Source organism: Kryptolebias marmoratus, linkage group LG15, assembly GCF_001649575.2.
Source record: "Kryptolebias marmoratus isolate JLee-2015 linkage group LG15, ASM164957v2, whole genome shotgun sequence".
In the NCBI taxonomy this organism is placed as follows: domain Eukaryota; kingdom Metazoa; phylum Chordata; class Actinopteri; order Cyprinodontiformes; family Rivulidae; genus Kryptolebias; species Kryptolebias marmoratus.
This window is the reverse complement of record NC_051444.1, coordinates 2,624,602-2,639,414: the sequence shown is the minus strand read 5'-3', so window position 1 is coordinate 2,639,414 and position 14,813 is coordinate 2,624,602. Positions and strand designations below refer to the sequence as shown.

Below are 14,813 nucleotides of genomic sequence, written 5' to 3'. Positions count from 1 at the left end.
TAGAATCAGAAGAACAATCAAGAATCAGCAAATTTGGAAAAAATTTATGACAGCTGGTTGTTGGTGGCTTACCATCAAACAAATCTGATTAACCCACCCCCAGCAGTCCAGCAGCTGTAGTTCATCTGCTTCAAACTCCTCCTGTATTTCTTACGTAAAACATGTTATTGTAATCCAACAGTTTTCTCACTCTTACTCATAAAAGATAAGTTTTGATTTAATTTCAAGCTAAATATTTTTTAATTACCATATTATCATACTTACATACACACTAACCAGATTATTGCTGAAAACAGTCCAGTTGGACTACATTTACATAATGCTGTTTTTTGTCTTGTTTAGCAGGGCTTCACAGAAAAAGGGTTCATGCTTCTTATTCTTTTTAAGTAGACTGAGGTTTTGTCTGTCTTACACAATCACACAATGATGAACAAATGAGCCTTAATGTGGGGTTTCATATCAGCTCTTATTAGTTTCAGATCCACTGACCTTCTGTTTGGTGGATGGCTGTGCTCCCTCCTGAGCCTCAGCTGCTCATCTAAAATATATCAAAGTTTCTCAGAAAAAGCCTTGCCTGTTCATTAAGACGGTACCTGGAAATGGCTGCAGCAACATGGCGGTCTCTTTCCCACTTTGACTTAATCGTTATTGACTAATGTTAATTTATTAAGATTATATATTATCAGAGTTTTTTTCCAAAGCTACTTTTTTATTTATATATATTTTTGCAACTTCTGTTCTTAATGAAAACCAGTAAGAAAATACACATTACTCATAGAACAGCTCAATTTAACCTCTGTCTCGAGAAGTGGATCTCAAACTCTTCATGTCAAGAACCACCTTAGCCGTGCTGCTGTACTGCTGCTTTTTAACCTTGTACTGAAATGTTTCAAACAGGTTAAAAATCAAACATAAACAAGTAAACCAAGAAATACCTCAACACCTATAGATGGTATCTCAATGGTGACTCAAAATTGCAGCAAAATGTGAGCGAGTGGGTGGATTATTCAACAAGTGACCAGCGAGCTTTGTGGCTGTTTGGACTGGACAGGCCTTTTTTTGTGTGCATGGTTTGCAAAATTGCATTCTTGGTCATGCACATTATTTTGTTGACCATCTCAACCCACATTACACAAACCTTGGCCTAATTTTTACCCACCTTGGTAGCTGTTCCCACATTGATGATACAATTTGCTGGAATATACGTTTGAAATAAATATAAGCAGATTTGTACCACTTTGAGATGGCTCGGAGACGCCCAAAATGACTATTTTCCTATGAAAATTTATCACACAGTATTTATTGAACTTGTTTAAAAGTGAAGCAAGACACTGCAAGCCTTCATGACCGTGAAGAAATTGAGAACCACAGTGAACGTTGCAAGACTTTCTTAAAAATGAATGCTGTTTGCCGATTCTGTTGGAGCCCAGTGAGATACTAACCTAATTCTAAATCTAAAAATACAAACCCACTTTTTTATACTAACCTTAACTCTTCAACAAACTCAGCTGGCTAAGTGATGCACATCTGAGCCTTTCTTGGTTGAGGGTGTCTCAAGGCCAAAATGCCTGATTAACCTGAGGCCCTTAAACCTTAACAACAAACCTAAAGATGCTTTAACGGCTAAACAATCCTAATCTTTACAGTTTACCTCGTGCTAAACATGAGAAAGGATTTGGATTTTGATTCACATGCAACAGCCTGCGCCTTACCTTTGACTCTCTTCTCCAAACGGGTTTGGTAATTGGTCTGATTGGGCAGAAGCAAGATGCAAAAACACACCTAACTATGGTTATAGGGGCCAGTTTAAGACAGAGTTTGATGGTTTAATGGATCCATAGCAGAGAACAGCTCCACATACTTCAATCTTGGCAAATGAATATCAGTTTGGGATTACAAGAATCAAACTCTCCCATGTTTGCATCTTTTGTTGGTAGACTTCATTGGTAATCATTGCCCATTCTACTTTATAGGCTCTTGAAAAATTCACAATTGTGATTTTGATTTTGGGTAGTTTTCATTTGAAGCTAAGACAGTCGTAATTTGCTTGAACCACTCATCGTTTTATTTTATAGCTTAGCAGCACCTCAGTTTCAGAAACAAGTGTGCAGAGCAGACCCATAGACAGGTCCTGAAAGGGAGATTTTATTTTATTTATTTGCCATTTTAGAAAAAAAATATACAAATGAAGGAAAGTGTATTATTAGATTGGACCTGCTTGTGGGACTAAGTTATGCATCAGCTGTCGATGTCTGAGATTAGGTTTTTCGGTTGAAACACCAAAAAACTAAATAAAAACCAGTTTGACTGGCTTATAATAAATCTTTTTGTTTTCTGTTTATTATTTCACTATTTTTTTTATTGAAACTTAAAATTTGACACATTTGAACAGATAAGAATAATCAGAATGAATAACATTCCTGCAATTTTTACCTTTACTCGTGAATTTAGGGAAAATTATTTATTTTAAAATCAGGTTGAGGTCTCAGCACTGAAATGCCAACAAACACTCACCGGCCACTTTAGTAGGTCCACCTGTTCAACTGCTTGTTAACTGCTAAACATTTAGGCATGTAGATGTGGTGAATATGACCTGCTGAAGTTTAAACCAAACAGATTGGACTTAAGTAACTTTGGAGCCAGACGGGCTGGTGAGTACTTCAAAAAGCTGCCAAACTATTGGGATTTTTTACACTCAGCCATCTCTAGGGTTTACAAAAATTCATCTTATTTCTCAATTTCAATGAGGCTAGGTAAATTATAGGCTCAGCATTCCATTCTTAGCTGACAGGTGTGGTGTTCTGCTTCAAGGTTGGACCTGTTGTGTGTTCAGAGACGGTGATCTGCAGACCTTGGTTGTAACTGGTGGTTATTTCAGCTGCTGTTGCTTGTCTATCTTCTCAAACCAGTCTGACCATTCTTCTGTGACTTCTGACATCAACAAGGCATTTTTGTCCACACAACTGTTGCTTACTGGATATTTTCTCCTTTTTGGACTACTCTTGATAAAACTCCAGGGATGATTGAGCGTGAAAAGCCCAATGGATCATCAGTTTCTAGCATGCCATGTTTAAAGTCACATAAATTCCATTTCCTCCCCAATCGGATGTTTGGTTTAAACTTCAGCATGTCTGTATGACTAAATGCATGGAGTTGCTGTCATGTGATTGGCTGATTAGTCATTTGTGTTAAACAGTTGGACCTCATAAAGTGACAGACGAGCGCACAGCTGAAAGTGTCAATGCAAAACAGATTTTAGCCACACAAAATATAATTTGAATAAAACTCAACAATATACAGTGCATTTGCTTTGAATGGTTAAACGCTTTAGGTTTCCATGGCAACCTTCTTTCAGAAATTTCACCTTCCTGGAATTGTCTCCCTCAGGATTTGTTATTGCAGTGAAAGGTTTGGATATGCCACAGTGACCCTGAAAGTAATGTTTTTAAGAAGCATTGTTTTCTGGAAGGACACAAGATGCTAAATAGGCCAGAAGAACGATTCATCATGGGGACACACTCCCACGGAGGATGTTTTGACACATCTGTTTGCATTTAGTTCACCTAACTGTGCCGCCTTTTTTTATTTATTTATGTTTTTTTAAGCGTGTGTTACACAGAGTAAAAAGAGATGATATGATTGCTCCGTCTGGTTTACGAGAGGGAAATTTACTCTAATTAGACTAAAACCCGTACTTCATGAAAGCAATGCTTTCAAAATAAATTGCGAGCCTATTTTCGAATTCCGCACAAGACTTTCTAAGGTGTAGGCATATATTTGCACAAATGAAAGACACAGATCTCTTGGTGTAACCATCTTGTATGCAACTTAGACATACACATATTTAAAACATTTATTGCAGTAGCTTTATACCTGTAGAGTAGTAACAAGGATTAACTGTTTCAGTATGTGATGTCAAACACCCTCACAACTAACAAACATACTGCGATAAGCATTTCACTCCATCCCACTAAACATTTTATATTGTGACATAAATATGAAAGTGCTTTACAAACCCAATTAACTCCTTATAAACAACTTAACTCTACTAATTCCTCCACCATCTCACCTCGAAAAGAAGAAGAAAAAAAAAAGACAGAAATGATAAAGTTCATTGTATAAGCTAGAACTTTTAGCATGCTATTCCATTGAGTGTTCGCCTTCCATGCTTTAAAACCAATCTATTTGGACAGTGTAAAGACAGATGATCTTTCATGGCCGACCGGCAGTCTGTACATGCCTTCTGTGTTTTCTCCTCAGAATCGACAACTTGATTTTGCCTCTGCCACAAATACGTCTCAAACCCTGGCAGACATTCAATGCATAAGGCATTTGATTATTAGACAGGATATTATTTGTAACCAACATGTTCTTTTCATTGAAATAAGCACAATTCAGTGTTTTTGAAGAAAGATCATGAAGGCACAGTGATTAAAGTGTTATCTTAACTTGTGGTTTCTTATGTATGGAAAATAATAGTCTGTGGAAACATTACATATACAGTATATATGTATATTTATATACATATACCAAGAAATTGCAAGTACTACTGAGAAGTTGCACTCAGTTAAATCACAATTTGAATAAAATCTATACAGTAATAACCTTAGATAAAACATTTAGCCATTTACAAATATATTGCTATTTAATTGTACTAAACACTTTCAAAATCAGTTTATAGAGGAGATCTTTCGGAGCTTTTCATTTTTATAATGCACCTTTTGAGCACTGACATCCTTGATACATTTTTTTTTAAGTTTAGTTTTTTTAACAAAAAGAAATGTTTGCTTTTGTGATTTTTGAAGTACTTGATTTAAATGATAATGAAAAGAGGGCAACAATTAGTAAAATATGGGTGAAGTTTGGTTTCAAAATTAATCTTAGCTTTTTTATAATTGGGTAAATGCTTTCTTGTTGTACAATATGCCATATTATAGATCATTTTCCAGGTGAAATCCCAGCAACAAGCCTCCATGATGACAACAGCCACAAACTGTTCTACTCACTGTGGATATTACAGATACATGATTGTGGTTAATAAGTCTTATTTACAAACACAGAGACAATGACAGAATAAACAAGTGTCTACAAACAGTGTTATCAGAACACCACTTTCTGAAATGTAATTAATTTTTTTTTGATTGTGTTGATTAATATAGTCCTGGACAACTCAATAACAATCACACCACATATATTTGAATATATTGGTCAGTCAGTATGTTTTTTTTTTCTTTTTTTCATTTTTATGCAAGTCCTTCCTCCACATGTCCAATTCCCACATGAAGTGGACAGGAAATGTTATTTAACATTGAAAAAAATCCATGGAGGACCATACAGAGATTTTCCCGTAGAGCAATAGTAACATTTCATTGTGGAGAACAAAGCGTCAGCACTTTTTTCTGGCCTACACAGTACATGTGGCTGTTACGCTGCAGAAGCATCAAATTAAGAGGAAAGAGATGAGATGAGAAATAAAGCAATGAATCAGGAGCTCAGGTGAAATGCACCACCTGTTTACTTTGTCCAGATATAAGGGTTCCTAACGGCACAGAGGTCCATCTTATAGCTGCTGGTCCTTAGGGTTGTCTGGGCAGGAGGCCGACTGGCAGGACTTCAGACTCACCAAAGGAATATCAGCAATGCCACTGCTGCTGAAGTGTCCCTCTCCGCTCCCAAACTGCTTCCTGTCACCAAAATGCTCCGAACGTCCGCTCTCATTTTTCCAGGTTCTAGACAGAGTGTGTCCGTTGAGGAGTTTGTCCTTTGGACCCCACTCCCGCTGAGACCCAAAGCTGGACACGGGCGACTTGGGCTGCTGGTATGTTCCTAACGTCGGAGGCATCCAACAGTTGTCTGAATGTCCCAGGACGAGGCACTCCTGCGTGCACATCTCTGTAGCTTCCACCAGGCCACGAGGTCCCAGGGGCCCGTCTGAAACACAACAACAAAAACACCAAAACTGAGACTGATTGAGATTGAAAAATATTTACGATTGGACAGATTTGTTGTAATACTCCCTACAAACAGAATGGTCATACTATGGAGAGGATGAAAATAAGAAGGGGGGTTAATAACCACAAATAAAGGGGTCACGAGTCCAACACAGAATTAAAACTGATGCTATTACATTTGGTACTTCAATTTTCTCCTTAGGATTTGAAAATTAAGTATTATGAGGAAAGTTAAAGAAAATCTAACTCTGTGTGCCATTTTTACATCAGGAAAGCCTGTGAGTGTGACCCAAACTGAGAAATACTTCACTTTATTAACTGCAAAACAAAAAGGCTGACAGGCAGAAAAACACTAAGTTATACCAAAAAACAAACAAATCCACAGTACAAAAGATAGGAACAGGGAGGAGTAACAGAAACATCAAGGAAATCTAAGTAAAGTGGAACACAAGGAGATATCTTAAACAACAATGAAATTACAAATTAATTACACAACAAGAAAAAACCAACACAAACACAAAACCCCACAATGATGGCTACAGATAACTGAACTTGGCAAACACTAAAGTTGCTACAACTTTGTCAGTTTTACAGATTTACTGAAAATCTCAGGAAGGAGGCAAGCTAATTCAAAATGGCCGCCACAGTTAATTGATCCCAGCCGACACAAAAATGGCAACAACTCAGACAAATTAAGAAATACAAAGCTATTCACAACAAAAATCCAAACACAAAAAAGACTGTGAGATTTTGAAGTATTGATAGAAATTATCTCTATTATTTTCAAGATTTCACCAAAATGGCTGACTACAACAAAAGATGATCCTAGTTTAAAACTTTGGCATGAAAGTTAGCAGACAATAGGTATTCCTTCAAGGTATTTTATCCCTTTGACTTTTTAAAAAGATCTGTGTGAGTGATTTATATATATAAAAAGTTAAAAATATATACTTTTCATTGAGATGTTTCGACTGAATACAGGACATCGGCCTCATTTTTCTCCTTGAACGTAAAGTCAATCACAGTAATGAACTCTCATAATTGGTACGATGAGTCTAAGACTAATCATAGCTGTATGAAGCACCACAAAGAGCAATAATGCCCGATACCCAGGAGACAGCCAGATAAACTCCTCAGATGAGGAAGAAGATGACCGAGCAGACATACCGGGGGAGCTGTTAAGAAAAAGAGATAATAGAGAAAGGAAAGGCTGCAATCGTGTGCAGTACAGAGCACGGGAACGACTTACAGACCTGCCATTTATGTGACATTTTGCTTTTTGTATTGCTAGATAAATGGCTATATTGAAAGCTTGCCTTTCATGATGTCACTGATGGCATTTCTTCAAACTTTTTAATCTAAAAATACTTGAAAAACAACAAGGTGGTTTTTACATTGGTGTGTACATGCAAGCAGCAGCAGCAGTTTGTGTATTAATTATCAATTACCAAGACTTTTGTCTGTATTATGCTTTGCTCTTACAAAAGCAAGCCAGTGATTATCAAGGACACTTCTGCTGCACTATTTCCCCGGTGTAATAAACATGACCATTTGCATGTAGACTGGTATAATCAGTGGCCCCTGTGGGCAGTAGAAGACAATTTGAATCAGCCATTTTCTCCCATTAATCTCTATGAGAAAATCTACAGACAACAGCTGATTGAAATCCCACTTCAGGTATTGAACTGAAGGGGACAAAATCTATACATGAACAGCAGAACTTGCATACTGTCCAACAAACCAGCCACTGAGTAAAAACAAATCTATATACAGCAGGTTGGTAAATGTGTTTTTGACAAAGCCGTGGGAAATAAGGGTGCGGAAGGTGCTGCAGCTTCCTGATGGACTAGAGGACATGCATGTCCAAATGCTACATTGTTGAACTAATTAAGAAAAAAAAAGGAATTAAAACACAATTCGTTAGTCCTGCATATATTTAAATTCCAATAATATTTTGATAATATTGATTTTTATAAATCAACACTTTTATTGAATATGTGTGCAAAATTGTAATAAATCTGCTTAAAACCCACAAAATATTGGGGGAGGTTTGAAAACTAGTTTAAATTCCAACATCTTATCAGTATTATGAGAAGCTTTTAATGAAAACCTCAAACAAATCTTGTTTATTAAGATACTATTTAAATATTAAAAGGTGATATTTATCTTTTATTTTCTTTCATTACCACACTGTTATAATAAAAAAATCTAAAGTGAAGCAACATTTCCTTTAAAATACAAGCAGAAGACAGATTTTTGTTTCCCTCATAATATATTTATTCAGTATTTTCCTGTTTATGAGTCCAGCTTCACAGAACTGTGCTTCCCATGAGCAGACCAAACAAAATCAACCAAGCAGACTTTACTCCACCTTTTCGGACTCTTTCTTTTTATATAAAACAGACTCTTATACAATTAGGCCATATCTCTTTGGGGGAAAACTACAGGCTGCAATATAACCAAAATGTAAAATTAGGTTGAAACATGCTTGTTCATACTTTTTGCATCTGCTCTGCCGGTGATGTAAATGTAGTCATTTTTACCTGCCCACTAAGGTCTCCAACACCCCAGCGGACGAGTGCACGCAGCCCAGATTTTTATGACCATGTGTGCTGCAGTACATACTTTTTCCATCTAAAATGTTGGTGCCAAAAACACAAAAGTCAAAAAAAATTGCAAGTAAAACTACGAGCAGAAGAAAAACAGGAGTGCTTGCTGCTGATTTCAGACAAGAACCAAAAGGACACAGAAACTGTGTCAAATTCCTGGTGAAAACTCCTCATTCACACAGTTAACAAATCATCACCACCTGTGGCTGTAATGAAAACTGTAGACCCCTGAGTGGACGGTGCAGCTGAACTATGAACATGTGCACGTGTGTATCTTCTGTTTACAAATTTCCTTTTCTTTTTATTAATCAGCTGTTCCTGCTGTGACTTGGCCTGCTGTCGTTTGGTCTTTATAACAACTCTGAATTTTTCCCACCTTTATTCTGTACCAATTCATGCTTTTCTTGCTTTTTCACGGAGCAAAACTAACACCAAAAAGATCGACACCTTCTGATTGTTTGCCTCATTAAGGGACAACTTTCTCTGCAATAAATATTACTCATGTTCTGTGTCTCTTTTATGAGCAGACTTGTGAGCATGATGTCAAGTTTGTTTTATTTTTTTACTGTTTTTAGTTTTAAATTCATAGTTTTGTCAGTTGTAATGTTGCGGCACAATCAGGTTCATTTAGTGTGAATCAGTCAATGCTGAAGCCTGTGCATCTTGGAAAAAAGCCCAAGGAAGTGGAGTGACATCCTGCTCCTTGGAAGAGCTGAGGACAGATGATAAGCACAAACACACCCTGACACTACAGCTGTAGATACGAGGCTGCTGGGCATGAGCTTCATTGTACTCCTGATTAACAAACAAACCCATAAATCTGAACCGGATCCCGTTTGGCCTGAGGAATGTATAGATTTTCTTGGGTTTTTTTTGTGATTTGTGAAGTGTATTCGTGAAACTGGAGCTGAATGTAAGCCAATACCTCTGACCTATTTTTAAGTTTTTTCTAAATTTAAAATACATTTCTAATAAACTTTAGCACACCAATCAAGCATACATTTTCCTTTAGGATAATGAATACACATTAAATTTTTAGATAACAAAAGCTTAGAATTTTAGTTGAACAGCTAAATTTTTAGTTTAAGGTCATATGTTGAGAAATGATGACGACTGAGACATTTTGGTCAAACCTTAAAAATAACTTCATGAGCAAACTCTTGCAATGTTCCTAGATGTTACAGACAAACAAACACACACACACACACACATGCACACAGCTAGCTGACTACCTTTTAAAGTATATATGTATCCCTGCCACCCATTAGCACACACACACATGCAGATAATAACAGACTTTATGTCCCAAAACTTGTACAAAATAATTTCTTAATTCTTTACTGCGTCTTTGCCTGTGCATATCTTGTTGCTAATAGCTACTGTAGAAGTTCTTCACACATGAACACACACACACAAGCAAATAGTCAGTGGCTGGTGTTGGGTGCAGAGCCCATGAGTGCTTTAAATAACATTGAGGCCCAGGTGTTGAGGAATGCAAGAGAGTCAGAAGTGTGTCAGATGGTGCTGACTTTTGCTCGCAGCACTGAGCAAATAATGCAGATGTCCACAAAGACTGATACCTCGAAGACAAAGAAAGCATCAGATTGCCCTCTTGATGCAGTGCTATTAGGACATGCTAGAGGCTGGTCTTTTTTTTTTTCTGCAAAAGCCGTGGAAAAATGCGAACCACAAGGAAAAGCTGTTTAATGATGGACACTTTGACCAAGCAGCATTCACGAGCCTCTCTCCCTGTCCTCCTACTCAGCATCAACAGATCACAGAGGTTACAGAGGAGGAGAGATTCATGCTTGCTGCTGACCAGAGGTTGTTTGCAATTATAAGGGAGGATTTTCGTTTTAGTCTTCCAGCTATTACTAATGAGATAACGTTGGGCTAATTAATTGGATGCACACTATCAGTGCTGATGTGCCACACCAACAGCAGCCATCAGAATGGCAAGAGGGAATGGGTAAACGGGGGTGTGAGAGTGATTGCATGTGGGGGATTTAGTGTCCGTTGGGCTTGTTTATTTATCCATGCTGTTAAGCATACCCAGATGTTGTTATTTGGGGATAAATGAGGTTTTGTTTTGGTCCAGCATGAAGGCTTAAAGTTCCATACCAATGTCTCCAGCTGCTGCTCAAAAACCATCCAGATACGTCTGGCAGATTATTTCGGTAAGCCTTAAATCTGCAGTAGGTATTCCTTGTGACCCTTTGATCCTCCTCAGCAAGACATACAGAAATCTACAACCAATCCATTTGTGTGTACACTGTGGCATATAATGATATGCAGTATTGTAACCACAGCTTGTATAAAGATCTGTCTCATACCAGCAGCAAATATATTGTAAATGGCTTGGGGAAATGTGAGAGTGCTCTATGGTGGTTGGTGTCCAACAAGGCATAGAATTACAACTCTATACAGCTTTGCAAAAAAAAATAAAAAATCTGCAAACAGACCCTGTGATATACAGTAAAGGCTATCTGGGGTTGGATAGATATAATAGTGAGCGGAGCAGAACAGAGCAACACGCTGGATGCATTCTCCTGAGAATAGCAGGCTGGCTGATGGATCCTTTCTAGAGCTCCCTTTGAGGCCAGGCAGCAGCTTCTCATGAGAGGAGATGAAGGGCAGGAGGGAGTCAAAATAGAAAATGAAGACAAAGCTCGAGTTTGAGAGTGAAAGATGTTTGAGAAAAAGAAAAACAAGGATAGAGGAGAAGAAAGGGGAGAAAGCGTTAGGAAAAACAGGAACCAACATTTAGATAATTTCAGTGATCAGTGATACATAATATTGGCTTAGACCTCAATCAGTACTATCCTCAGATCAATTTGTATTTCTTTAATTTCCTGTAGGTACCCTCTTGAAACAAGGAGTCGGGGTAATTATCAGTTTTTAAATGCATCGCAATGCAAACATGAATCGATTTATAAAAAGTAAAAAATCTATTATTTTTTCATGTTAATAAAGTTCCGTCTTGTTAAGAAACGCAGCCGGTGGAGTTTGAAATGCAGACAGCAGACTAGACATACAAGCAGCACCTTCTGCATTAAAGAACAGCGTTTAAAAGTATTTCACCTTCTATGAAGTTAAAGGGGAAAATGATGTTTACAAGAGCCACGTTATATGCAAGCTGTGTTCGTGTTTCGGCGGAGAAAAAACTGCCACTCAGCGCTGCTTCTGCTAAAGGTAGTATCTGTGCTGCAACTGTAGGTGTCTCGTTAGCGAACGGCGTTTCCAAAGAAGTCTTCAGAATGTCTCAAAATGTTTGCAGCAACGTTCTCAAAAAAGACAAAAAACAAAGTTATGGAAACGTTGAATGAAGCAGGTAAGACGGCTCTAACGCGATGGATGGATGTCCAGTGCCATCACTTTACTCTTTCGGTAATTTAACTCTCCAAATCTTGTTTGAATGAAACCTGCTTTTTTATTGACACCCTTAGGTGCCGTTGGCGAAAAATATATTTAAAATTGTTTCTCTCATGCACCCAAGTAACTATTTGTTGCACAAATCTAAAAAAACCAAAACAACTGGACTTCTACTCTGTAGTTCAAGACGTTGCGCCTCGCAGCTGAGGAGCTTTTTCACTTAAAAAAAAAAAAAAAACTGAGTGCAGAGTTCTAAGCTTTTAAACTGAGATGTTAACAGCTGAGTCTGTGCACCTACACCTCGGGGATAAGGGACACTCTTTCGAGGACCAAAATGTTTATATTTCCGACAGATGGTTTGAGAGGGGGGGTGAAAGAAGCCATCTCTGTCAAATGAGAGAAACCAGCTTTAAACAGAGGAGGTCTCAGGTTTCAGCTTTCTGAATCTGGGTATCAGGCCTAATGGAGCATCAGTTTGTTTTTCCAAACTGAAAACACAGATGCTGAAATAAACTGGATATTCTCTTGTGCGTAACAGTTGGTGTATATCAAACACTTTTCTGCTACGCGAGATATTAAAGCGGCACAACGATTGTTTTGTCACGCGCACAAGAAATTTACGTCCCTGTAGGGCCTCCAGAATTTTAGACTGTGATGTGATGCAAAATATTCTGTTTCTTTTAGGTCTGAGAAATTCTAGCTTGAAGTGTGACTCTGGACGCATCAAGATGCATCGATATTTGTTTTACAATCCGATGGCAACCCTCTGAATTGGAATTGTAAGGTGCTTGAAGATTCCCACCCCTACAATGAACCATCATTTTTTCTACATTAAATACAAAATATGTATAAAAAAAAATAGGTGTCTTAGATCCTCCAATCATGACAGGGTTAAAAATATGATTTACACGATGCAACCTTTTTGTTCATCAAAAAGCCACAGATGAAAGTGATAATTAAAAAACAGTTTTTTAATGCTAAGGGAATTTTGCATGCTATAGTGTATTTTCCGACTGTATTCTAACGTGCTGCAGGGATGCCATGATTATCTGTGATATAAGAAGTATTCCAGGGTAATAACTGTGCAGATAAATGTCCCTTTGCCAGAATCGCCGACAGCAGTTTAAAGCTGCGTGTGATCTGAAAACTCATAACTAGTAATCAGAATTATTCAGGCTTTTGTTTAAAAAAATATTACATAATTTAGAAAAAAAAAATTCACATGACTTCATTCATTCTTTTGATGTTCTAATTTACAAAGTGACAAAGTCTTAAATACACTCAGACTGATGATTGTTCAGTGAAAAAAAATGACCATCCAAAATAAAATCATCCAGTTTAAAATCATAGTTTTTCTCAAAACTTCACAGCAGCACTCAGGGGTTTCACTACTCATCAACTATAAATAGAATATTTTATCAAAGTTGATATTTTAGTAAAGTAGCATTAAAAATTGATCAGATGTTGTAGGAGTCAATAGACATCATTTTAACATTTAAACCATGATATTTCTGTGTAGACATATTTCTGTTGTATACATAAATGATTGTGAGGCTGTTTTATTTATTCTTTTTTCTTATTCAATTATTAGCATACTAATAACTTCCTAATTATGTCAAGCATCGTTAAAGGTGCTGATGAACAGGTGTTTCATAAGCAAATCATTTGATGATTATGAAAACTTAAGTGCATTCTTTTTGTTTGTGATGAAATCATTTTTGCATCTAGGGGAACATCAGAAGATTAGCACAAACAGTCGACATTTCTGACAAATTTCATTTACAGTTGAAATATTTCTTGTCTTTAAAAAAAATAACATTTTTAAAGAAGAATTTCTTTAGGGTGTCAAGAGGGGTGGAGAAGGAGGCGAACCCAGAACCCAGACCCGTCGTAAAAAACCTAATTTATTAAACTAAGGAATAAAATAAAATCCAAACGAGGCGAGACGAGGTAAGGCAAGGAACAAGAGCTGAGGGACATGAAGCAGCGAGGAAGTGCAGAAAGTGAGCAGGTTTTAAAGCTGAGGGTAATTAGGGGAAGTGGGCACAGGTGAGTGATTACAACCAGCAACAGGTGAAGATGGGCGTGGCAGGAAGACAAGAGATAACCAGAGGAGAAGTGAATGATGACAGAAACAATACAAAGACAGAACATGAAAACAATAACCCTAAATTTAAAAGAAACCTCAGAAAAAACAAAACAAAGGACATAAGGATTGAATCGCTGCTTGATCTGTAAAGGTAGTCTCTTTCTGGGCTGCTGAAGGGACAAAGTAAACTTTCTCTTCCAAATTAACTTGAAGAGCAGCACTGTTGGAGTGTGGTGGTGCTCCTAACAAGGGTCATTGAAATGCACCAGTGCACAATGACAAATTACACTTGTTCAAACAGAGTGCATTAAGAAATGATTAGGTGGTTCATCTGGGCTCAGCTGGTACATTCTGACAGCTGGAGAACAAAGAGCAAACAAATATAAGATCCAAAACAAATGAGGTGGAACTCGGTTTGAGTAAACCCCAAATCCCAGTCCCAGGTACCGGCAGCTGACACACCTGGGTGAATTCACAGCTCCATTCACGGCGTCAGTGAGCGAGATGGAAATGTGGCAAAGCTGCAGCTGTAAACGTGTTGGAAATTTCAAAATTACAAACAAACTGTACTTGACTGACAATGTGGAGGATAAGAACAAAGAAATGGCAGATTAGGCTGCCATTTTTACCAGATTAAGCCCTTCGCTGCATGTAAAACACCACTTATCAGTTATGGGATGTTAGAATGTTGTTTTATATGTTAGAGGGTAAAAAAGTGGGCATGAATTTTAAACAAGGTCCCACTTTGTGATTAGGTTTTGGTAAAAGGGGTTTTAGGAGGACTAAACCAAA

The 14,813-nt window shown here is 37.5% G+C and overlaps 1 protein-coding gene across 3 annotated transcripts in view; it reads right to left on the bottom strand.

Annotated features, from left to right (window-relative positions):
• Positions 1 to 3,839: 3,839 nt before the first annotated feature.
• LOC108251454 (protocadherin-9) overlaps positions 3,840 to 14,813 on the bottom strand; it is a 234,960-nt gene continuing 223,986 nt past the window's right edge. For all 3 annotated transcript variants that reach the window (XM_017441775.2, XM_017441790.2, XM_017441783.2), the window contains one exon: positions 3,840 to 5,931. In XM_017441775.2, coding sequence (XP_017297264.1) covers positions 5,561 to 5,931 — 371 coding nt within the window. In that variant the 3' untranslated portion in view covers positions 3,840 to 5,560. The remainder of the gene's footprint in view (positions 5,932 to 14,813) is intronic.